At 37.4% G+C, this 25,299-nt stretch overlaps 1 protein-coding gene across 1 annotated transcript; it reads left to right on the top strand.

Moving 5' to 3' along the window:
* Positions 1-606: 606 nt before the first annotated feature.
* On the top strand, positions 607-11,413 carry LOC110909156 (lysM domain receptor-like kinase 3). The gene is made up of 11 exons (XM_022154176.2): positions 607-1,362; positions 1,710-1,793; positions 2,901-3,200; positions 4,200-4,345; positions 4,429-4,518; positions 5,174-5,279; positions 6,981-7,132; positions 7,228-7,325; positions 8,521-8,668; positions 9,277-9,384; positions 11,051-11,413. Exons 1-11 carry the CDS (start codon positions 717-719, stop codon positions 11,213-11,215), a joined length of 2,043 nt encoding a protein of 680 aa, XP_022009868.1. The 5' UTR covers positions 607-716; the 3' UTR covers positions 11,216-11,413.
* The last annotated feature ends 13,886 nt before the right edge of the window (positions 11,414-25,299 follow it).

Here is a 25,299-nt window from a genome sequence, read left to right as displayed (position 1 = left end):
ATGAGAAAACTTACACATGTATAATTTTTTAATATTTACGAATATATGTAAATTTAAACGTGTAAATTTAATTCCTAACATTGTATTCGAATAATAATGATAAGTGTAAAAAAATTTCGAAATTAAATGATTTTTGACCAAGTTCTCGCATTTTTTCCATTCGTTCTCACAATATTTAGCGTTCTCGTTAAAACCTTCCTCTATATATATTGTATATATATATTAATTGGCCAACAAATCCTCCAAATGAGCTATTGACGAAATTCATCATATCAGGATACATTCGCCTCCGAACCGGGGAAAACCCTCACCTAGGACCGAAGTCCATGAACACCCGCCCGAAGACACGATAATGTCGTGAGGTAAAATCCGCTCAGTTCAACGAACAAACCAACGATCTCCACCTAGTTTCCCATCATCAACATGTACCAGAAACTAATAAATAATAAGGATGGCAAGAATCAAACCTGAATCAGTTAAAACACCAAACCTCCTCTTACCACTCCACCACAACCACCTCATTCACATTTTCTTATATTATTTGTTACTCGTTAAAAAAAAAAAAAACAAAAAAGTGAAACAAACAAAACAACATCAACAACACATACCTAAAGAAAGCTACATCTCTTTTTCTGTCACTCCACTCTCCACTCTCCACATTCAACAACAAACACTTGCTCATCTTCATTCATCCTCTTCAACATTCATCCTCATCAATGAATTTCACGCTTCAAAAACCCTTTCACTTCCTAAATTCACTCCTAACGATCCTATACATTTCGCAGTTATGCGATTCATACTCTAATTCACACTCTACACCCTTAAATTGCACTGAAACATCTCGTGAATGCACTGCGTTTATCGCTTTCAAACCCACACCAAACCAAACCCTAACTGTACTCATGAGCATGTTCGATGTGTCACCGGAAGCCCTCACAGTTGACGGTAACGGTAACGTGTTCGTTAAGAAGAATTGTTCGTGTGCGCGTTCACCACTAGTTGTTGTTAACAATACTAATACGAATACTAGTAATGTGTATTTGACGAGTACGACGTATACTGTGAGAGAGAACGGTGAGGATCTGTACGGTATGGTGGTGGATGCGTACGGAGGGTTAGGGTATTTGGGGAATTTTACGCGATCGGCGCGTATCGGGGCGGTGGTGTCGTTGCGGTTGCTTTGTGGTTGTTCGAGTGGGTTGTGGAATTATTTGATGAGTTATGTGATGGAGGATGGGGATAGTGTCGAGTTGTTGGCGAGTCGGTTTGGTGTTAGTATGGATAGTATTGAGGTTGTTAATGGGATCAGTGATTCCGATAATGTTACCGTTGGCCGGGTTTATTACATACCTTTGAATTCTGGTATTTGTTGGATTACATGTTTGTTTTAGCTTTATATGCTTTGAATTTGAGATTGTAGGTATCAGGGGCGGAACCAGAGGGGGTCAAGAGGGTCCGTTGAGCCTCCGATCATCGGAACTTTTTGAATTTTTATTTATAAATTTTGAGTTTTTAAAGAACAAACTTAGAGATGGACTCCCTAATTTGAACTGGTATAGAATATAAGCTTATGATGACCCCCTAACTAAATCGTTCTGGTTCCGCCACCGGGACTAGGTCTGACTGAGGAAGGTAGTTTAGTTTTAATGTGCACAAGCTTGTATTCTGATTCAGTGTCGGGATCTAATTTAGCATCAATCTTGTTGTAGTTCCCGGTGAGCCGTATCCTGTAGAGAACATCACTCCAGCTCCAGCTCCAGCTCCAGCTCCGCTGTTTGTTACCGACGTTGCAGGTAATATTGTAACGTAGGTTTGTATTGTTTACCTGTTATAAATTTTGTCGACTCTAGTAGAAATAGAAGACGTTTGCATATTGTCATGTTAAGCCATGAATACATTGATTTATCCCTATGCGCCATGTTACACCGAGTTTTTATAATTCACATATTTTATTAAATATGCAATACAAAAGGTAAATATTAATTTATGACATGTATTATTGAAACAATCTCATTGAGATCTATAAAATGAGTACAATATTGAATATAGTTTTAAATTTTTTTGATTCTTTATTTGTAATTGTTATTAATAAGTTGATTACGTAACTAAGTAAATATAACATTTTAAAAATATTTATATTAAATTTAAGAGTAAAATGCCAGGTTTGGCTAGTTTTGTGACTTTCGTCCAAAGGTTTGTTTTTCCGCATCTGGATCCAATAGGTTCGAAATCTTGCCATTTTCATCCAGCTTGTTAACTCCATCCATTTTTCTCCGTTAAGTCAGGGGTATTTTCGTCTTTTTTTGTTGACTTAAAGGGCAATTCAGTCTTTTTCAGGGGTATTGGGTCTTTTTACATAAAGTGAAAAAGACCGTATTGCCCTTTAAGTTAACAAAAACGACGGTAATACCCTTGAATTAACAGAGAAAAATGGATGGAGTTAACGAACCGGGTGAAACTGGCAAGATTTCAAACCTTTTGGATCCAGATGCGGAAACACAAACCTTTGGATGAAAGTCGCAAAACTGGTCAAACCCCAAGGACGAAAATGAACCATTGGGTGTCAGCCCAATGTCCACCAGCCCGCATTCTAACCCGGAGGTGGCGGGTTCGAGTCTTGCTCGTTCCCAATGTCCCTACGGTAGCGGATTTACCCCCAGACCCAGGCTTGCTGGGTGGCGGTCTGCGAGGTGGGATCACCTTGGCGGTTGGGAGGACCGTGGAATATTCCCCCCCCCCCCCCCAAGGACGAAAATGGCATTTTACTCTAAGTTTAAAATATAAGAGGTTAATCATACATAATTGTTATGTTAAGTCTTTTTCTGTCATGCTATTACACAATATAATCCGTCGTACAGATTTTACGATACGACAATAAACAATATTGTTCTCCTGTGCAGTAAATCAAGACAAGTATAAGGCTCGTGTACCATACCTATGGATCATAGGAAGCTTGGGGGTTTGTTTGTCACTAATCGTAGCAGTCGTAGGTTTTTTTATCTGTTCAAGATCATCGGTTTGCTTTGATGATTCCCCACGGAGTCATGCAAAGGATCCAGAAGTTGAAAAAGTTTCTCATAAGTTTCGTGTCTTAAGGGCAACGAGCTTTTGTTTTAGTTCAAGAAAATTCAGCAGTGAATCGGATAATTGGAGAGAAAATATCGGGGAATCTAGTGGCCGTCATACGAGTATTCCAAAAGGTTGAAAATTCAAACTTCTTTTGACTATCTTTATTTATTGGTAGCTTTTTACAATGGTATTATTTTATTGCCTTTTTAAAGAGTGAATTTCAAGGATTGTCCTTTATCTTTATACCTATTTTCAGGCGCTGTCCTTTATGTTCAAAATTGAAGAGTTTTGTCCTTTATGTTCAAAATTGAAGAGTTTTGTCCTTTATGTTTTCATATCATACACGTTTTGTCCTTTAGGCTTAACCCAGTTAGTTTTTTCAGTTAAATTTGGTCATGTGCTTTGCACATAAAGGCATTTTTGTCAATTCAAAGGTAAGTTCAACGGCAGATTTACAGCTCAAAGCTTCTGCAACCTTTGAATTGACAAAAATGCCCTCATGTGCAAAGCACATGACCAAATTTAACTGAAAAAACTAACTGGGTTAGGCCTAAAGGACAAAACGTGTATGATATGAAAACATAAAGGACAAAACTCGTCAATTTTGAACATAAAGGACAGCGCCTGAAAATGGGTATAAAGATAAAGGACAATCCTTGAAATTCACTCCTTTTTAAAATATATAAGGGCAATTTGGTCATTAGACATGTTTTGGCCAGATTTTGGTATAAAACTGCTACAGTGATTTTGTCATTAGACAATTATAGAGTAAAGTACGCGGATGGTTCCTGTGGTTTACCAAAATTTTGGATTTGGTCCCTAGCTTTCCAAAAGTACACAGATGGTCCCTGTGGTTTGCACTTTGTAACACATTTAGTTCCTAACTTGGACATGCTAAGACCTTTACAGTTGTTGGCTAGGGACTAAATGTGTTGCAAAGTGCAAACTATAGGGACCATCCGTGTACTTTTGGAAAGCTAGGGACCAAATCCAAAATTTTGGTCAATCACAGGGACCATCCATGTACTTTTAAAAAGCTAGGGACCAAATTTGGTATAGTGATTTTGTCATTAGACAATTATATGATGTTTACATATAACTGTTATAGTGATTTTGTCTTATTCTTGCAGTTATCGGGACCGGTGTGTTTGACATTGAAAAGCCTGTTGTCTTTTTATATGAAGAATTATATACAGCTACGGATTGCTTCTCTGAATCGAATCTTCTTGGACATGGAACATACGGTGTTGTGTACTACGGGTTACTTCGTGATCAGGTTGGCATTGTTATTTTTTGCCTTCATGTTCCAAATTTCCCAAACTACCCCTTAGTCACAACTTTGTTTTTACATAACTATAGGAAGTTGCTATCAAAAGAATGACCGATACAAAAACTAAGGAGTTCATGGCTGAAATGAAAGTTTTGTGCAAGGTTCATCATACAAATTTGGTAAGGCGATGGTACTTATTAGAGTAAAGTACACTGATGGACCTTGTGGTTTACCAAATTTCGGATTTGGTCCATAGCTTTCCAAAAGTACACAGATGGTCCCTGTGGTTTGCACTTTGTAACGTATTTAGTGTCCTTGGCTTTTTCCAAAAGTACATGGATGGTCCCTATGGTTTGCACTTTGTAACGCATTTAGTGTCCTTGGCTTTTTCCAAAAGTACATGGATGGTCCCTATGGTTTGCACTTTGTAACGCATTTAGTCCCTAGCTTTTTCCGAAAGTACATGGATGGTCCCTGTGGTTTGCACTTTGTAACGCATTTAGTCCCTAAATTGGGCATGCTAAAACCTTTTAGATTTGTTGGATGGGGACTAAATGCGTTACAAAGTGCAAACCACAGGGACCATCCGTGTACTTTTGGAAAGCTAGAGACCAAATCCAAAATTTTGGTAAACCACAGGGACCATTCGTGTACTTTACGCATTTAACCTCTTACATTTTTTAATAAGTTTTAGATTTACCCATTTGATTAGTTGGTGATAAAGCATTACCCGTACGAGTTACGACCCGTCTTTTTAAGTAAATGGGTCAAAATTGCCACCTTTATTCTTTTTTTTTTCAAAGATTGACGTTTGTCTGGTTTTCTTATTACAAGGTAGAACTGATTGGTTATGCTGCTACGGATGATGAGCTGTTCCTCATTTATGAATACGCTCAAAAAGGTTCCCTTAAGAGTCACCTGCATGATCCTCAAAACAAAGGTAATTTTCTTTTGAGTTAAATGCCATTCTAGTCCCTGTGGTTTGGGCCATTTTGCCAGTTTAGTCCAAAGGTTTGAAACGTTGCCATTTTAGTCGAAATAGTTTCAAACGTTCCCATTTTAGTGCACTAGGTTAACTTCTTCCATTTTTTCTGTTAACGAGAAGGGCAATTCGGTCATTTTATATGGCCGAATTGCCCTTCTAGTTAATAGAATTACATAAAAAATGACCGAATTGCCCTTCTAGTTAACAAAAAAAATGGATGAAGTTAACTCAGTGGACTAAAAAGGCAACTTTTGAAACTATTTGAACTAAAATGGCAACGTTTCAAACATTTGGATTAAACTGGCAAATGACCCAAACCACAGGGACTAAAATGGCATTTAACTCTTTTCTTTTTTACCTTAAGATAGACAGTGTTATTCAATAATATGAATTGGAATTTCCTTGTTATAACTTATACTATTTTCTTTAGATTCAAATGGATAAGATAGAATATATATTAGCTAAAAAGGAAGTTGGCCAAATTTGTTAGACATAGGGCTGTAGACGAATCGAACGTTTAGCGAAAATTTCATGAACCATTAGGCGGGAAGTTCGTTTATGTTCGTTCGTTTAGTAAATGAACAAACACAAAAAAGAACTCCCGTTCGATAAGTTAAACAAACAAACATGAACAGAGGCTGCGTTCGTTTATGTTCGTGAACGTTCGGTAATGTGTTCATTTATGTTCGTTCAATTAAATGTTTTTTTTTTTTGTTTTGTATTATTTTTTATTGGTTTTAGTTTTAAAAACCATAGTTATACTATACACCTCAACATTCTTCGTTTGAGCATTTCAATTTCAGTCTGTGTTAAAGCTTGACAAACCTGTTAATTTGTGTGTTAATAATTTTTATGATAATTATATCAATTATGTTCTGATAGTTACAGTAAGTACTTATTTATTTATTTTTTGGTGGATTCTTCGTAATCTTTTTTCTTGTTTCTGAAACATTCATTTGTGTTTATTTATGTTCATGAACATTTGTCTGTGTTCGTTTGCATTCTTTTACGTTCACGTTTGACAAGTGTTCGTCAACAGTTCGTTCATGAACGTGTTCATTTTCTTAATGAACAAACACAAACAAGAAATCTCATTCGGTAAGCGTTCGTGAACCGTTCATGAACATGTTCATTCCTTAATGAACGATTTGTTCGTGTTCGTTCGGTTCGTTTACAACCCTAGATGTTTTAATGCATAGAACCTCTTACAAAATTTAATTCAATTTTGTAAATAATAAAAACTTTATTAATTAAATTTGGAGTTAAATGCCATTTTAGTCCCTGTGGTTTGGGCCACTTTGCCAGTTTAGTCCAAAGGTTTCATTTTTAACCTGTGGGTCCAAAAAGGTTTCACCGTTGCCATTTTAGTCCACTGGGTTAACTCAACCTGTTTTTTCTGTTAACGAGAAGACCAATTCGGTCATTTTATAGGGCTGAATTGCCCTTTTAGTTAAGAGAATTACATACAAAATTACCGAATTGGCCTTCTTGTTAACAGAAAAAATAGATGAAGTTAACCCAGTGGACTAAAATGGCAACTGTGAAATCTTTTTGGACCCACAGGTTAAAAATGAAACCTTTGGACTAAACTGGCAAAATGACCCAAACCACAGGGACTAAAATGGCATTTAACTCTTAAATTTGACTTCACTCTAGGTCATACAACACTTTCTTGGATCATGAGGGTTCAAATTGCGCTCGACACCGCAAGGGGATTGGAATATATACATGAACATACAAAACCTCATTATGTACATCGTGATGTCAAAACAAGCAATATTTTACTTGATGATGCCTTCAAAGCCAAGGTACTTGATCTAGCTAGCATCATTGTCTAAAATTTAACATTTGAGTTCCCAAATGTTACATTTTCATATATGTGATTATTTTTGAATTATATTAGATATCGGACTTCGGGTTGGCAAAACTTGTTGGAAGAAGCAATGACGGTGAAGCTTCCGTGACAAGAGTGGTGGGAACTTACGGTTACTTAGCTCCAGAGTAAGTTTATTCATATGAGTTTGGGTCCCGTATAAATAAGAGTAAAGTATACGAATGGTCCCTGTGGTTTACCAAAATTTTGGATTTGGTTCCTAGCTTTCCAAAAGTATGCAGATAGTCTCTGTGGTTTGCACTTTGTAACGCATTTAATCCCCAACTTTTTGCATAAGTACATGGTTGGTCCCCTGTGGTTTGCACTTTGTAACGCATTTAATCCCTAGTTTTTTTTTTTTTTTTTTTTTGCATAAGTACATGGTTGGTCCCTGTGGTTTGCACTTTGTAACACATTTAGTCCCTAACTTGGACATGCTAAAACCTTTAGGTTTGTTGGCTGGGGATTAAATGCGTTACAACTTACACAGTACAAACCACAAGGACTATTTGGTGTACTTTTGGAAAGCTAGGGACCAAATCCAAAATTTCGATAAACCATAAGGACCATCCGTGTACTTTACTCTATAAATAATTTTGGGTAACTTTGACCCACTTGATCTGTTTCCTCTTTTGGCCAATTTATTTTATATTTCGTTTAACTTGTCAAAGACATAATCCATTAAATACACATAATAACAACATACTTTAAGCCAGTCCCTATTTTTTGAGTAAAATGCACGGATAGTCCATGTGGTTTGGTGAAATTTCACCTTTAGTCCCTAACTTTTCAAAATTACACTCTTAGTCCCTGTGGTTTGACAAGTTGTTACTTGGATAGTCCCCAAAGCGGATGGAGGTTGCTTTTTCTGGTTAAGTGGGTGTGAAATGACAAGGACTATCCGAGTAACAACTTGTCAAACCACAGGGACTATCCGAGTAAACCACAAGGACTATCCGAGTAGCCTTCATCCGCTTTGGGGACTATCCGAGTAACTACTTGTCAAACCACAGGGACTAAAAGTGTGATTTTGAAAAGTTGGGGACTAAAGGTGAAATTTCACCAAACCACAGGGACTATCCGTGCATTTTACTCCTATATTTTTACTACACCTATGATCTTATTTTATGCGAAATAGAAGCATTTTTTAATTGGTTGATCATCAAATTGTGATACAGCTACAAATCAATATAAAATCATTATGTTGCTTTTTTACATAAACACACGGTCCATTTCAATAAACGAGCCGAAAGTGTTGCCTCTATAGGAATTTATTAAATTACTTAACTGACTTGTTACTGATGACTATATATATTGTTACAGATACCTTAGGGATGGTTTAGCGACAGCTAAGAGTGATGTATACGCCTTTGGTGTTATTCTTTTTGAGATAATATCAGGAAAAGATGCCATAATACGAACCGAAGCTGGTGTAACAAAGAATTCTGAAAGACGGACTTTGGCATCTGTTGTAAGTCTACTTCTAATTTGTAAATTAATTTTTTTTCTATATCTTTTTCATATATGCGTTTTCTTGAACACTAGATTGTTGCCATAGGTAGCGCGTTGCGGCGGCGACGACGCCTTAGTTGTTTATAGCTAGCGGCACGATATGTGATGCGTTAACCACATGAAAACGCGTGTTTCGACGTATCCGATCGAACTCAGTGTAACCTATATAAACATTGCGGTTACACTGTACGATGATGACATTAACGTGTGGTGCCCGCACGTGATTACGCGATTTTTTACTTTTTTACGCACGTTATGTTATGTTCGTGACATTAACGTCACGAGACATAGATAAAAAAAGAGCATGTCTCGTTCGTTGCGGTGTAAAGTCTTAAAAGTAATTTATATAGCAATTGTCGTAAAAGTAATTTAGGCATTAACATGTTTAGGCATAGATAAAAAAAAAGTATAATAATGTGTCGGTCGTTGCAGTGTAAAGTCGTAAAAGTAATTCAAAAAAATGAGGTGTCAAGTTATCAAGTAGAAAAGTTTGGAGGGTCAAATTTGTCAATTACCAAAAGTACATGAATTTCACAAATTTGTTATTCTTTTGTGGAAAAATTGCAGATGATGGCACTTCTTAAAAACGCTTCTGAGTCAATCAGTACATCAAGCTTAAAAGATCACATCGACCCAAATTTGATGGATTTATATCCTCACGACTGTGTTTTCAAGGTGTTATTTCGATTTATCTTTTGAGCATTGTCTTATCGTTTACAAAAGCATGATTAGCTGGTTACATCTGGCAAGAAACGGGTATGCTTGATACTTGTGGATAGACCCGTGAATCCGATGGGTAATGAGTACAGGTGGGAGGGAGTTTCGGCCCATTTACTTATGAATGGGTTGATTGGATAGGATTAGGTTCAAGAGTGAACACTAGTGTAGCTTGCGAACTGAGTGAACTAATCCTGGCCATACACGTGTGTAGATCAATGGCCAGGATTTGATGTTGAAATACACTAGTGTATTTTACGATTTGATGATGAGATCCTGGCCATACATGTGCGTAGATCAATGGCCAGAATCACTAGTGTTCACTCTAGAACCCCACCCTGGGTTGATTTATGTTTTGTTTTATATCAAACATGTAAAATAAAATAGCTAAAAAGGAAATGGGTCGAACATGCCAAAAGTTGCCAAGCGTTGTTTTTAGGTATAAAACCTTCTAATTTTTTTTACTAAACTATAGATTTGTAGTATAATTTTTGTAATCACATGTGACAATTATTATTAAAAAAGTAAAGTATACCGATGGTCCCTGCGGTTTACCAAAATTTTGGATTTGGTTCCTAGCTTTCTAGAGTACACGGATGGTCCTTGTGATTTACACATTGCAAAGCATTTAGTCTCCAACTTTTTCCAAAAATACATTGATGGTCCCCGTGGTTTGCACTTTGTAACACATTTAGTCCTTAACTTGAACCTGTGTAAAAACTTTTAGATTTGTTGGCTGAGGACTAAATGTGTTAAGATGTGCAAACACAGGGACCATCCTTGTACTTTTGAAAAGCTAGGGACTAAATCCAAAATTTTGGTAAACTGTAGCCTGTAGGTACCATCCGTGTACTTTACTCTACTAAAAATGACCTGTTTTGACCCGTTCAGCTTTGGTATAAAATCAAAAATTGAAGAATCTTTTATTTTTCAAATAAAATTAATAATCAACTTGTAGATTTCCCTCATTAAGTAAAATATAACGAAATATATATATAGAAAGGTTAACATACTTCACGGCTTATCATACTTCACGTAGGAGACAATGGTAACCGTTGGATCAGGGGTATAATCTTGCATGGAACATATAATCACGCATGGGACCACATAATCACGCATGGGATCCAAAATCACGCACGTTATTTTGGTCAAAAAAATAATTACGCATGTTATATATTTCGTGAAGTACGTTAATGTACGTTAAGGCGTGAAGTACATTATACTTTCTCTCTCTCTCTCTCTCTCTATATATATATATATATATATATAGGGGGCGGTTAACATACAAAAGCCCTTATCATACTTCACGTACGCGACAATGGTAACCGTCAGATCAGGGCTATAATCACGCATGGAACAGATAATAACGCATGGGAACAGATAATAACGCATGGGATCAGTTTTTTTTATAATCACGCATGGGATCAAAATAATAACGCATGGGATCAGTTTTTTTTTGATAATCACGCACGTTAAGTTGATCAAAACTGTAATCACGCATGTTATCTATTTCGTCGCGTACGTTAATGTACGCTAAACCGTGAAGTACATTATACTTTCTCTCTCTATATATATACATCTTTAATTCTTTAATTTTGATTTTCATAATTTGACTGATGTGTAGATGGCCATGCTGGCAAAGCAATGTGTGGAGGATGACCCGATATTGAGACCCGACATGAAACAAGTGGTTATTACACTTTCACATATTCTTTTGTCATCTGTGGAATGGGAAGCTACTCTTGCTGGAAATAGTCAGGTGTTCAGTGGTCTTGTTCAAGGTAGATAATGATGTTTTTCTCTTATCTAATTATTCGTTTAACCGGATCTATTCTATTACTCGAGTTTGCTTAGATTTTGCGGTTAATATGCTAGTAGAACCGCCATGTATAAGCGTGTGTATAGTTGTTTAGATTGTTCACCTGAGTGTTAATAGGATTTCGTAGGCTTTAATACATCATTTGTTTAATAATCTGTTTTTCTAGTTGCTTTTGTATTTTTATGTTGTGGGGTCCGACCCGTAGTACCGGTGCCACCCGACTTTGGCCTCCTATTAGGAAATGGTTATGATATAAACTCAATAGCTCGTATATATAAAAAGTCAATAATACGATGATGAGACCACCCGTTGTGGGCGGTGTCCGGCGTTTTCTACAGCCAAACACGCCCCATCACGCCAAGCACCCCACCCCCGTGGGCGTGTTTGGGCGTTTTTTCGCAAGAAATCCCCTCTAGCGTGATTTAAAACACGCTCAAATGGAAAGTCAATGGCCAATCATATATATCCCTCTTTTTCTTAGCGAATCCCTCTTTTTTGGTTAGTTTTTTTTATTTAATTCTTTAAACCACTTTTAACATAATACCCACATCCCCACTACACCAATTTTAGAAAAACGCCCAATAATGCCCCTTGCTGACTGGACTGCCACATGGCGGAAAACGCCCAAGGTGGGGGCATTATTTACCCTTACCACTACGCCTGGTCTGCGTGTTATAATAATAATAATAAACAAAACAAACGTATTGTAGCAAAATGATCTAATTCAATTACTTAAACATGAGGCTCTCCTAACATATTTCGAAGCAAAGTTGTCAATCAACTCTTTATAGTTCATGCTCTCTTATACATGGTTCTCAATAACCTATTAAGTTTTTCTTGGGAAATTGTGGATCGTAAGTAGGACTTTAACAACTTCAATTTTGAAAAGCTTATTTCTGCTAATTCCATTGTGTTACCGGATTAGTCAACTAGACTCTATATGCAATTCATGCATATGGTATAAAACATCAAAAGGGCTGATAATTTCACCAAGTAAAAATGTTTCAAACAAGTTCAGTTTTATATAAAGTTGATTAGCATCGATATTTGATTCTTCTTTATACTACTTCAATGCATCTTGAAATGCATCTTGAAGAAGATAACAGCACGACTTAAGATCTTTTTCATCAAGTTCCTTCAAATTCAAAAAAAAAAAAACAAAAACAAAAAACCAACTAGTTTTATGTATTGTTGATATTGTTCGAATCTTGTTTCAAGAGACAATCTCTTGACCAACAATACATAAAAAGTAATTGACTTTAATATTCTCCTCAGATGAAAATAAAACTTTTTGTTCATTTAAAGGGTATGTTTGGTATGAAGTTTTTACGAGAGCTTCTATCTTTAAGCTTTTAAGAAAAAACTCTTAATAAAAAGTCTTGTTTGGTTGAAGGAGCTTGAAGCTTTTGGTTGAACGCTCCTACTGGTAGCGTTTAGAAGGAGATACAAGCTTTTAGGGAAAAAATGACTATTTTAACCATTAAAGATAATGAACTTTTTAATGCACAAACTTTTCAAATTTCTAGTTATATTCATTTTGGTCATTTTATACATTTTATTAAAAGCTCTAGCTACTTTGTCAAACACCAAATATATCTAAAAAGCTACAGCTACTAGCTATCAGCTATAACTACCAGTTTCCAGCCACCAGCTACTTTTGCCAAACATACCCAAAGTCTCGTCAATACAAAAAAGTAATTGATTTTCTCTACCAAAATATTGATCATGTTAGGATTAAGTCCATCCAAAGTTCAAGAAAAAGAAATATCAATAGGATTAACATTAGCATCAACATTATCTTCATTCGTATTACCATCTAACATCATCTTAATCCACACTAGCATTAACATAATCTTCATCCACGGTAGCAACAATATTAGCATTAGAACTGGTTGTTTAAAAAAAAACTTGTGTATATCCCCGACTTGACTTTATTTTCTCTTCCTCTATTTTCCTCATTTTACATTTTTTTACTACCAGATAAGGGCATGTTTGGCTAAGCTTTTTGAAACAAATTATTGACTTATTAGCTTTTTGGAAAAGTCAGTATGAAGTGACTTATTGGCTTTTTCCCCTTACATACACCCTCATTGCCAAACATCATTTTGGAGCTTAGGTTTTTTAAAAAGCCAATAGATGAATAAGTTGTTTCAAAAAGCTAAGCCAAACCTAACTATTTAGGGGGCATATTTCTACAAGGAATGACTTTAATAATTTAATCAATAATATCTACAAATCCAATATGAACTCTACAATGATTAGTGCCTAGTGAACAAAGTCTTACTAAAAAAGTCAAGATCAGAAATCAAAATTAAAACATCCTAAGTTCATCACACATGTATGAAAAAACTGAAAATAAAAAACATAGCTTTCAAGTTAATGGGTATAGTTGGGTACTTGGTTAATGGCCAAATGGGTTTAAATATTCAGTGGGCTAAACTATATCAAATGTTAATGGGTTGTTGGGTTTAACAAACAAAATTGGGTTTTAAACTTAATAATAATATAGTATTTTTATCTAGAGTTAAATGTCATTTTAGTCCCTATCTTTTGGGTCATTTTGTCAGTTTAGTCCAAATGTTACATTTTTTGTCTGTGGGTCCAAAAAGGTTCACAATTGCCATTTTAGTCCACCGGATTAACTTAATCCATTATTTCTGTTAACGAGAAGGGCAATTCGGTCATTTTATATGGCCAAATTTCCCTTCTAGTTAACAGAATTACATATAAAATGACCGAATTGCCCTTCTCGTTGACAGAAAAAATGGATGAAGTTAACCCAGTAGACTAAAATGGCAATGGTGAAACCTTTTTGGACTCACAGGTGAAAAATGAAACATTTCAACTAAACTGGTAAAATGATCCAAACCACCACAGGGACTAAAATGACATTTAACTCTTTTATCTAAAACAACTATATATATATATATATATATATAGGATGAATCGGTCCATCTGGCCAGTCGCCCACTTCACCCCTCTCCAGGGCCGGCCCTTGGGGTGTTTTGGGGGGGGGGGGTTTCCATATATCTTCTTTTTTTTTTTCCCAAGGTATTGCAGCACATCATTTATGAGTCTTGAAGTTGTAAAAGAAAACTTGGAATGATTCTAAACCGATAAGGATTTATAAGTGGGAGGTTTCAAAGAGGCCAATGCATTCCACGCTTACGTTTGCGGTTTTTTTTTTTTTTTTTTTTTTGCGATGAGTAATGTGACATTTTGATGACGTACTGATGTAACCCTTCTGAAAGTCACCTTTATCATTTTTGGATGTTTCAACATATAAATAGCACCCGCTACAGTAAATTATAAGAAATATTTTCTAAATGCGCCCCCCCCCCTATATATAGGATGAATCGGTCCATCTGGCCAGTCGCCCACTTCACCCCTCTCCAGGGCCGGCCCTTGGGGTGTTTTGGGGGGGGGGGGGGTTGGTTCCATATATCTTCTTTTTTTTCCCAAGGTATTGCAGCACATCATTTATGAGTCTTGAAGTTGTAAAAGAAAACTTGGAATGATTCTAAACCAATAAGGATTTATAAGTGGGAGGTTTCAAAGAGGCCAATACATTCCACGCTTACGTTTGCGGTTTTTTTTTTTTTTTTGCGATGAGTAATGTGACATTTTGATGACGTACTGATGTAACCCTTCTGAAAGTCACCTTTATCATTTTTGGATGTTTCAACATATAAATAGCACCCGCTACAGCAAATTATAAGAAATATTTTCTAAATGCGCCCCCCCCCCTTTATGTACCAGAAATACTTACAAAACTTCGTTCCTATCAAAACAAAGTTTTAGTATACTGAAATCCTATAGCAACCATGTGGTTATTAGTTATTAGTTATTCCCATTTGGTTCCTATCCCCATCCTCGTCCCTAATGTTTAGGAAAATACAAAAAAAAAAGTTCTTTTTCACTCCACATCAGGGTCTTCATCCTCATCCTCATACCTCGGAACTCATTCCTGTAATTTAAAGAGGAAGATAAAGAGTTACCTAAATACAGGGATTCACTATTTACTCCCTGTTTTTTCACTATATTTTTTTTGAATGAAAGAAGAAAAGCATAGTAAAATAAATGAAAGAGTAAACTGCCATTTTGGTCCCTGAGGTTTGATCAGTTTTGCCACTTTAGTCCAAATTTGAAACTTTTTGCATCTGGTAATGAAAGAGTAAACTGCCATTTTGGCCACTGAGGTTTGGTCAGTTTTGCCACTTTAGTCCAAATTTGAAACTTTTTGCATCTGGGTCCCTGTGGTTTCATTTTTATTGCCATTTTAGTCCAAAAACGAAATCAGGTCAGATTTAAAAAAAAACCCTGCTATTTTGTCCTTTCTTCATGGGCAAAATGTTCATTTAAAAAAAAAACCTGTCTCTCCCTCTTCTCTCCTCTCTATCTGCATATCACCACAAAAAAAACCCTGTCTCTCTCTCTATTTGCAGATCATCACCACCACCACCACTTCTACAGAGCCACCATCATGAGCCCCACCACCAAATTATCTTCTCCATGATGCAGAAAAGAAACAGATTGAAGATAAAAACATCAAAGCCTGGCTGAAAGATCTTAAACTTACATCCTACCTACGATATTGACGACGCGTTGACCGACTGGAGCACATCCAACGGCAGCACATCCAACGGCAACACATCAAGGTCTAATCTACGCAATAAGATGTATTTAGCCTTTGTTTTCCCGTGCTTTTGATCTAATCGAATGACCCCTCTTAGAAAAGTAGCTATCCAAATTTGAAACATAAATCAAACATTAGTCCCCATTGATACAAGAAAAAAGACATTTCAGTTTGTTTCAGTTCCGTATAACCAAAATGATGCAGAAGCTGCTCTTGTTGGGACTCAATCTGAAAACTTTACCCTTTTTTTACGCTGACCCGTCCAGGATTTATGGTAGAGATGGTGAAAAAGATTATCTTTTAAGGAAGATAGCAAGTGAGGGTGGCCCACCAATCGTTTTTATTTGGGGAATGGGTGGCAATGGCAAAACAACACTTGCCCAGTTGATCTTCAACAGTGTTGAGCTACAAAAAGGTTTTGAAATCAAGATGTGGGTTCCTGTTGGAACAGCTAATTCTGATGTAACAAGGGTTGCTAAAGCCATTGTGGAAAGAAGCGGCTCACCGGATAGTAGCGAATTTCGAACGGGTGTGTGTATTTTAGAGAGGATGCAGGCGGGGTGGGGTGTGTGGGTGTATCGGCCGATGATCGGCGCCGCCGGCTCCGGTGACCGATGAGCAAAGAGAGAGAAGGGAGTGAGGGTGTGTGCTAGGGTTTATTGTGATAAGTTGAGGGAAAGAGATGAAGAAGGCAAAAGGGGAAAAAGGAAAAAGGAGAGGGGGTTGTGGGGTGGGGGTGGGTAGTTGTGCAAAATGACCAAAATGCCCTTTAGAAAAGGACAAAATAGTAGGTTTTTTTTTAAGATTTCGTTTTTGGACTAAAATGGCAATGAAAATGAAACTACAGGGACCCAGATGCAAAAAGTTTCAAATTTGGACTAAAGTGGTAAAACTAACCAAACCTCAGAGACCAAAATGGCAGTTTACTCTAAATGAAATATTATTTAACTGAATAGGAATAGACATGGGTGATGAGATGCGAAAGGTTTTTAATGAAGACTTGTTTACAAATTCACTCAAGTTTAATAATTTACATCGAGATAGTTGGTGAACGGGCTACAAGCTACGCTGCTACCCCTTTTTGAATAGCAAAACTAAGCCTTTTAAAAACTACGTCCATAGATCTCGGGGTCATAACATTACTATGCATGACCCTTTAATATATCTTCAAATTAAAAAAAAAGGTAAAGATTGTTAGGGGCTGTTTGACAACTTCTAAATGGTTAAGTGCTGAACCAGTACGAGGTCTGAATCATTAAGTGCTGAACCAGTAAGAGGTCTGAACCATTAAGAGCCAGTATAATACTTAGGGGCTGTTTGTTTGGGTCTGAATGGAGCCATTAAGAGGCTTGTGTCACGGGCCAAATGTTTGAAGATCGCAATGCTGTGGGTTGTGCTTGAACGCTTGGGTTACTGGCTAGTCTTGGACTTTATCGGGGGACGGAGTCAGTGTCAATGAAGAGGTGTACGTGCCTAGTCGTGCAAACGACGAACGCACCACTGGTCAAGAGCTGGCGCCGCTCTCCTGATGAGTCCAAGGCAGGACGAAACCAGTGACCCACACAAAGAAGCGGGATGGATTGGCTTGTCCTCGGGGACTTGGGGACGCCACACGGGGGTCGAAAAGTAACCCTGTGACAACGTGGTATCAGAGCAGAACGATTCTCGGATATGTTGGAACGTGACTCTTAACCAAATGAGCTTAACATTTAGAGTATGGTTGCGCAATGGTGGTGGGAGAAGACCAAATATGGGTTTGCTTCGGCAAAGGTCTTTGTACTCCGCGAGTATGGGATCGTGAGAGCCGCTCAAGTATAGTTGCAGTGAAGCCCTCCGTGTTATGTTCAAAAATATACGGTCCTAGCAGCGCCGTAAAAAGGAAGTTTTGTGAAAGCTGCTACAATTATTCAGGTTCCCGTATTCCTGAAACAAGGTGAATCATCGGCACCTAATCCGATGCGGCAGACGTCAGCGCCACTTAAAACCAAAACTGACGTACTATATTGAACTAGCACGACAGAAGATCATTGTTGCTATGCTTCCGGGTGTCCTACCCTCCCAAAGTGAATCATGCTCAACATAAGGGGATCATGCATTGTCAAGTATGCGAGCTGGTATGGGACGGCGAGCATGCACGAGGACGTGCATGAAATGGTGGTGGGAAAGTGTCACGGGCCAAATGTTTGAAGATCGCAATGCTGTGGGTTGTGCTTGAACGCTTGGGTTACTGGCTAGCCCTGGACTTTATCGGGGGACGGAGTCAGTGTCAATGAAGAGGTGTACGTGCCTAGTCGTGCAAACGACGAACGCACCACTGGTCGAGAGCTGGCGCCGCTCTCCTGATGAGTCCAAGGCAGGACGAAACCAGTGACCCACACAAAGAAGCGAGATGGATTGGCTTGTCCTCGGGGACTTGGGGACGCCACACGGGGATCGAAAAGTAACCCCGTGACACTTGGCTCTGAATCGCTCAGACATGGAGGTGTTTGGTTCAGCAAATAACAACATCTGAATGAAACCATTCAGATCTGAATGGTTCAACACCTTTTGAGATCTGAATGGTGTTTATTACCCTTGTGCCCTAACACCTCCTGCATATCCTTCGTCCTTCATCTCCTCCACACCTCCTGCCACCTCCACTCCACACCTCCTGCCACCCCCTCCACACCGGACCTCCACCGTCGTTGCCCTCCTCCACACCTCCTGCCACCTCCCTCCTCCACACCGGACCTCCACCGCATCCTCCCTCCATCTCCTCCACACATCTGGCCACCTCCACTCCACACCTCCACGTCACTGTCCTCCACACCGGACCTCCACAGCCGCCGCCCTCCCCCTCAATCGGAGCTCCACAGCCGCCGCTTTTTAGAGAGAGAAGCAGAGAGCTTGAGCCTGGGTTCTTGCATTAGAGAGAGAGTAAGAGAAGCTGAGAGTTTGATCTTTTTAGAGAGAGAAGCAGAGAGTTTTTAGAGAGAGAGAAGCAGAGAGTTTGAAGATGGGGAAGTGAGAGAGACAGAGAACAACTTTGGTTTTAAAGCCTGTTGGGTATTTTGTTTTGTTCAGGGGTAAAAATGTCATTTTACACATCATTCAGATGTGCAACTAAATAGCATTTTATTGGTTCAGCACTTACTGGTTCAGACCCTCTTACCCATTTAGACCTCTTATTCATTCAGCACTTATTGATTCAGATGTTGCCAAACAGCCCCTTAATCGTTCAGAGACAAATATCTAAGCAATTCAGATTAGAGGTCTTAATCATTTAAACTTAGGTGCTGTTTGTTTTTTCTGAGGTAAAACGTCTCGAGTCTGCGGACCACATCTGCAGACATCTGTAGCAGAAGTGCTGGACCAAATTGTCTGCAATCTGCAAGAAGAAGACTGTTTGTTTTTTTACTTCTGCAAACAAATCAAACAAACAAACTAACAATTATAAACAAAATTCTAATCAAACAGTTTTAATCAACCGATTCATCAAGTTGAACAACTAATCAAACAAACAAACAAACTAACAATTATAAACAAAATTCAGAATTAAATTAACAAAATAATCAACCGATTTAGAATTAAATTAACAAAAATTCAGAATTAAATTTGAATCTCTCTACAATCATAGTAATGAATCTGGTAAGCAAATTTATGGAAGTAGGTCTATGATCTTTATCGCCCCTTTCGCACTCCAGTGATTATGAATTGTATATCTTTATATCACTGTGAACATATATCACTTTGTATTCATCGATGAATTTACGTTGTTCTTCTGTATAATGCTACAATTTGTGCCAAAGTCATCTGTGCATGTGCTTAAAATGTGAAGACATGTGTTTAGCATTCATCATATGCATTTAAATAAAGGGAGGTATTACAACATTTTTTTATTGTGTTTTTCAAATCTGGTTTATGTATTTACGTTTATATATTCTTTTATTTCACATGTGTTGTATGGTGCCAGCAAATATACAACTAATGGATGTCGGCGGAGGTGGAGGGGCGGCGGAGGTAGAGGTGGTTGCGGACGGTGGGTGGAGGAGAAGGCGTGAAGAGGTGTTAGGGTTTTGTGAAGAAGAGGTCTGCAGACCCATGAAGACATTGGTCCATGTCTGCACCAAGAAGTGGTCTCGCAGACCTTTTTTAATAAAAGGTCTTCGAGAAAACAAACAGTCTTCAGACCTAAAGGTCTGCGCGCGGTTTGCACGGCGCAGACTAGGGGTGTAAACGAGCCGGGCCGAGCCCGAGCTCGATCAGGCTCGAGCTCGGCTCGTTAGGTTTTTATGAAGCTCGAGCTCGACTCGGTTCGAGCCTACTTCTTTGAGCTCGAGCTCGGCTCGCGAGCAAAACCCAAAGCTCGAGCTCGGCTCGGCTCGAACTATTTTGAGAACCACCTTAAACGAGCTAAAAGCTCGGCTCGAGCTCACTTCAACATCGCTTAAACGAGCCAAAGCTCGGCTCTAGCTTGGCTCAATAATGTTATCATCATTATTAATATATTATATATAAAAAACTTAAAATTTTGTATGGGCTCGTTTAGGATCGCGAGCCTAAACAAACTTTGTATTTCAGGCTCGAGTTCGGACTCGATAACAAAACGAGCTCTATTTCAGGCTCGAGCTCGCGCTCGTGCTTGTTAAGGCTCGGCTCGTTCGAGCTTTTAACCGAGCCGATCACGAGCAGTGGCGGACCCAGGATTTTATTTCAATGGGGTCCATTTTCGGGTCGGTCCTCGTTCGGGTCGAGTTAAAGTGAGGTTTGAACTAGATTTTTAAAAAAAAAAAGAGAAATGGGCTTATCAAGGATTGAACCCATGACCTCTTGGTGGAAAAGAGGAAGATTTACCACTACACCAGCTTTCTTTTTATTTCTATGGGGTCCACCTAATTGTATTTATGGGGTCCATATACAATTTAATATACCGAATCTACTATTTTTTTTAAAAAGATTGGGGTCCGAGGACCCCGGTAGCACCAATGTGGGTCCGCCCCTGATCACGAGTAGCTCTCGAGCCTCTGGGCTTGTTTACTCCCCTAGCGCAGACATAAGAGGTTCTCAAGACCTTTAGTATAATGCTTAAACATTCAAAGGTAATTGTCCGAACCATTTAGACATCTGCTCGCTAAACAAACAGTCTGAACCAGTAAGAGATCTGAATCATTAAGAGCCTCATTAAGAGCTAAACAAACATCCCTTAGTTCAATTATAATGACAGGGATTAAAAAGCTTCTTTTTTTAAATGAGTCCTAAGGTAAGGATCAAATAGGAAGTTGGGTTTCGATAGAAAGCATACGAAGCAATAATAAAAAAAAACATATGGCAAGAAACAAATATGATAAGGAATGACATTCATATTCATATATAGTATTAATTCACAAATGGAAGGTGAAATAGTATTGTTTTCATCTGTTGTAGTTTGGTAAGTGAGTTTTTTACTTTTTTAGCTTTAGTCACTCAGAGTTTAAATAATATTAAAAGGCTAAGTTGTCACATCAAGACAACTTTAACCTTTACCTTTGGTTATTATATGTTTAACCTCTCAATTTTAAAATCTTTAGCTTTCCTTTACACTTTGACCCCTCAACTTTGATTATAACATGTTTACCCATTCAAGTTTATTCAAGTTTAATAAGGCATTGCTTTGTCTTATACTTTATTTTATAATTACTATTTGGATGCTCAACTTTAGTGTTTTCTTTTCTCTCCCTTACACTTTATGATAATTACTATGTAGATCCTCAACTTTAGATTTTTCCCTTTACACATTATAGCAATTACTATTTAGATCCTAAACGTTTAATTTTTTTTTCTTTTAACTTATTTGTGGTCGTTTCTTTTAAGTTTTTTTTTTCTGAACAATGTTTTCCTGAATTTCATACGTATCGTCATAAGTAAGTTATTTAACTACGTTTCGAACCCGTCCAGGTATTCGTTTTTGTTGATATCGTAATGAACTGAACTAATAACTTTTTTGTGACTTTCGAATATACCGTCGTCGCATCTTTTTTATCGTCATGTAAAATGTTCTATCGCGATTTGCCTATTTTTATCTACGTTTTGAACCCGCCGCGAAGCGCGGGTGGAAACTCACTAGTTAACTGTTAATTGTTGTTCGGTAACGGTTCAAACTTAAAAAATAACTAGTGATGATTACACTTTTTCATATATTATAAACTGGTTGTGGGTCTTTGTTTTTTTTTTCTTTTTTTGTTTGTTAGTTTTTGATTTATTATTTTTAAACAGGGATTTGTATATCAAGAACTCTAATTTGGTGAGATATATCTGTACTTCTGTAATTATTAAAAGTGAGAATTGATGTAATTTGGTTCATGTAGGCTGGTGGCCATTGTTGTATGTAAATAAAATTTGAACTTTCAAACAAAAAAAATGTCTCTAATTTTGATCACATGGTTCATTTGTATCCTCTTTTAGGGGCTATTTGGTAGCATCTGAATGGTCATTAAGAGGCTACCTCTTAATAGAACTATTAAGAATTTTACCAATAAGAAGATAGAAGAATGTGACATGTGATGATTTACCATTCAGAGGTTACCCCTTAACCATTCAGACTTGAGGTTACCTCTTATTCATTCAGAGGTTTTAAACTATTAAGAGATGGCATCTGAATGATCATTAAGAGGCTACCAAACAGCCCTTAGGATCCCTTGATTAAAATTTAATGAAAATCATATCATTCATTAATGTTTAGCGGGTGAGTTAAGGAGGCACTCCAATTAAGGAGAAATAAGGAGGAGATGGTAGAAGCCAAATTTGGGTCTATGCAATCAATGATCATATTGTTTTGTTTTAGTATAGTTAATAAATTGAAGGCCATGTGCGGTTATAAAGTCAATGATCAACATTGAAAGTGTTGTATGTTGGGATCAACTAATGACCTTCACTATTCAAAATCGAACACTAATATCTTCACACAATATACTTATGAATCCATAAATTATAATCTATTTAAAAAAAAATATGTAAAGGTTTATTTAGATAAACAAACAGATAAACTTATAAGATGGCATAACCATTAATACATAATTTTATTTAGATCTTATTATTTTGAGGTAGATGGGTGACGTGGATCATATAAATGGTAACGCCCTTGACCAGGACTCAAAAGTCCTCCGACACGAGTCCTAGTCGTTGCGCCGCGGTCCGTTTCCCGAGATGAGCCGCCTTTGTGTAGCTCATAAGCCACATGCAGTAAACCTTGTTCATTAACTTGATTAACTTGATGATGATCAGTCTTAGACCAAGGTGGGTGGCGTGGATCATATAAATGATAACGCCCTTGACCAGGAGGAGATGGGTCGCCTTTGTGTAGCCCATAAGCAATCTGTGAAAGACCTTGCTTATTAACTTGATGATGATTAGTCTTAGACCAAGGTGGGTGGCGTGGATCATATAAATGATAACGCCCACCGGGTGGAGATGGGTCGCCTTTGTTTAGCCCATAAGCTACCTGCGAAAGACCTTGCTCATTAACTTTCTGATGATTAGTCTTAGACCAAGGTGGGTGACGTGGATCATATAAATGATAATGCCCTTGACCAGGAGGAGATGGGTCGCCTTTGTGTAGCCCATAAGCTACCTGCGGAAGACCTTCGTAGTTAACTTGATGATGATTAGTCTTAGGCACGATCTTTGCAACTCTTGTTGCGCGAGTCATATAATGATCTTGAGTTACACATGAAAGGAGTAAACAGATTAGAGCTCGCATTATCTTGGGCCACATGATATTTTAACCTTTAATTCTTAGCAAGCAAGATATGTTGATAGATAGAGATGATGCCCGGATTTAGAATTTATATAACAATCTTCCCGTAACCCACGATATAATGTTCACGTTTTTCCTTTGTGTACTAAAAAGAAATATGACATTAGATATGATTCCTTCAATCACATGATTTATCTTCTATCATTCAATCACATGTCCCTCCCTATTTAGCAAGTACAAACATTTTGAATGCCACTAACTACTCAATCAATCACATGATTTATCTTCTTTCAATCACATGTATCACCCTAGTTACAAAACAAACATAGACTAGCAAAAAGGCATGGATCGTTAAGGATTGTAGAACCTTAATAACAAGGTTGCAACTGCTTGATGCAAAAACCGATTTTTTTTTTGGAAATAACCAAAACTAAACGATTTTCAATAATAAAAAACCAAATATTTCGGTTACGGTTTCGGTTTAACAAAAAAAAAAAAAAAAACCGAACCGAACCATACACACCTTTACTGGTTAAGATTTTGCCAAACTTTATATGGAAACTCTTTAACGTGTTTTTAGCTTGTTCTTCAAGTTTAATTATTATTTTTGGATAAGTATCCAACATTTTTATGGCATGGAACTTGCAACCATGTACGTGTAGTCTTATCTTTCATAGTTATGACAAAAAATCATATCTTGTACAAAATTCTAATTAACATGATTTTTTTAAATAAATAACCTCATAGTTTCTTCTATATCATTATTTCTCATAGTTTCTTCTATATCATTATTGCTCTTGTTCTGGTAGAGGTAAATGTTTATCATCATACTCAGTAAATCCCACCAATAGCAAAGTTAAAGTAAGGTCTGAGAAGCAGGGTAAGATATAGACATCGTTATCTCTACCCCATAGGAATAGAGAGGCTGCTTCCAGTGAGACCCCCAGATCGATAGTAGTTTTGCATCAAGCCTTGGATATAAGACACATAACACTCAGCAGCAATTAAGACAAAGGCTGATTAGTGCATGTACTCCCTTGTCTTTCGGCTATCAACGCCACCACATGATGCATGATTAACCATCTCCCTCTTTTAACGTTATTTTCACGAAATTCGTAAAATAACGTAAAAATTAGTGCACTTTCATTTTAGCCTCCCAAGCGCCCACACATATATACATTATATGTGCATACCACAAACGGGGCGTAAGGTAGATGTAAATGGTGTGTTTCATAATCAAAATGTTGTGAGTTCAAATATTGCAGAATACAAGTATGATGTATATATCCAATATTTAGAAATTGTTGTTAAAAAAATTAGTGCTCTTCATAACTTCATATGCTATAATATTTAGCCACTTTTAAACGATTTTTTTAAACCACTTCAGGATCAAGCCACGGATTTTTCTAGGTTTATTTGACATTTGTGTCATCTTTTTGCAAGTTCACTGGATCGAATAAATAACACACGAAATCGGATCAATGATGTTCTAGTGAGCGGAAATCACTATAACACCAATCGTGGGGTAATGAAACCAGATGAACAACAACACACAATCGATACTAAAACTTTCTAGGATCTATTAATCACTAATAAACCCAAACACACTGACGATTTTCTTACAAGAAGGATTCAAGCTCTCAAGAACCCTAGGAAAACCATTAACCACAAACTTCTAACTTTGTTCTATTTATAGATTATACAATA

This window comes from Helianthus annuus, chromosome 2 (assembly GCF_002127325.2).
Source record: "Helianthus annuus cultivar XRQ/B chromosome 2, HanXRQr2.0-SUNRISE, whole genome shotgun sequence".
NCBI lineage: Eukaryota > Viridiplantae > Streptophyta > Magnoliopsida > Asterales > Asteraceae > Helianthus > Helianthus annuus.
The sequence above is the reverse complement of the archived record's forward strand: the minus strand, read 5'-3'. Positions and strand labels throughout refer to the sequence as shown.

Coding starts and splice junctions, on each gene's coding strand:
- LOC110909156 (XM_022154176.2), top strand. CDS start 717: ATGAATTTCACGCTTCAAAAACCCTTTCACTTCCTAAATTCACTCCTA. Junction 1,794..2,900: donor GTTTGTTACCGACGTTGCAG/GTAATATTGTAA, acceptor TCTCCTGTGCAG/TAAATCAAGACAAGTATAAG. Junction 3,201..4,199: donor TCATACGAGTATTCCAAAAG/GTTGAAAATTCA, acceptor TTATTCTTGCAG/TTATCGGGACCGGTGTGTTT.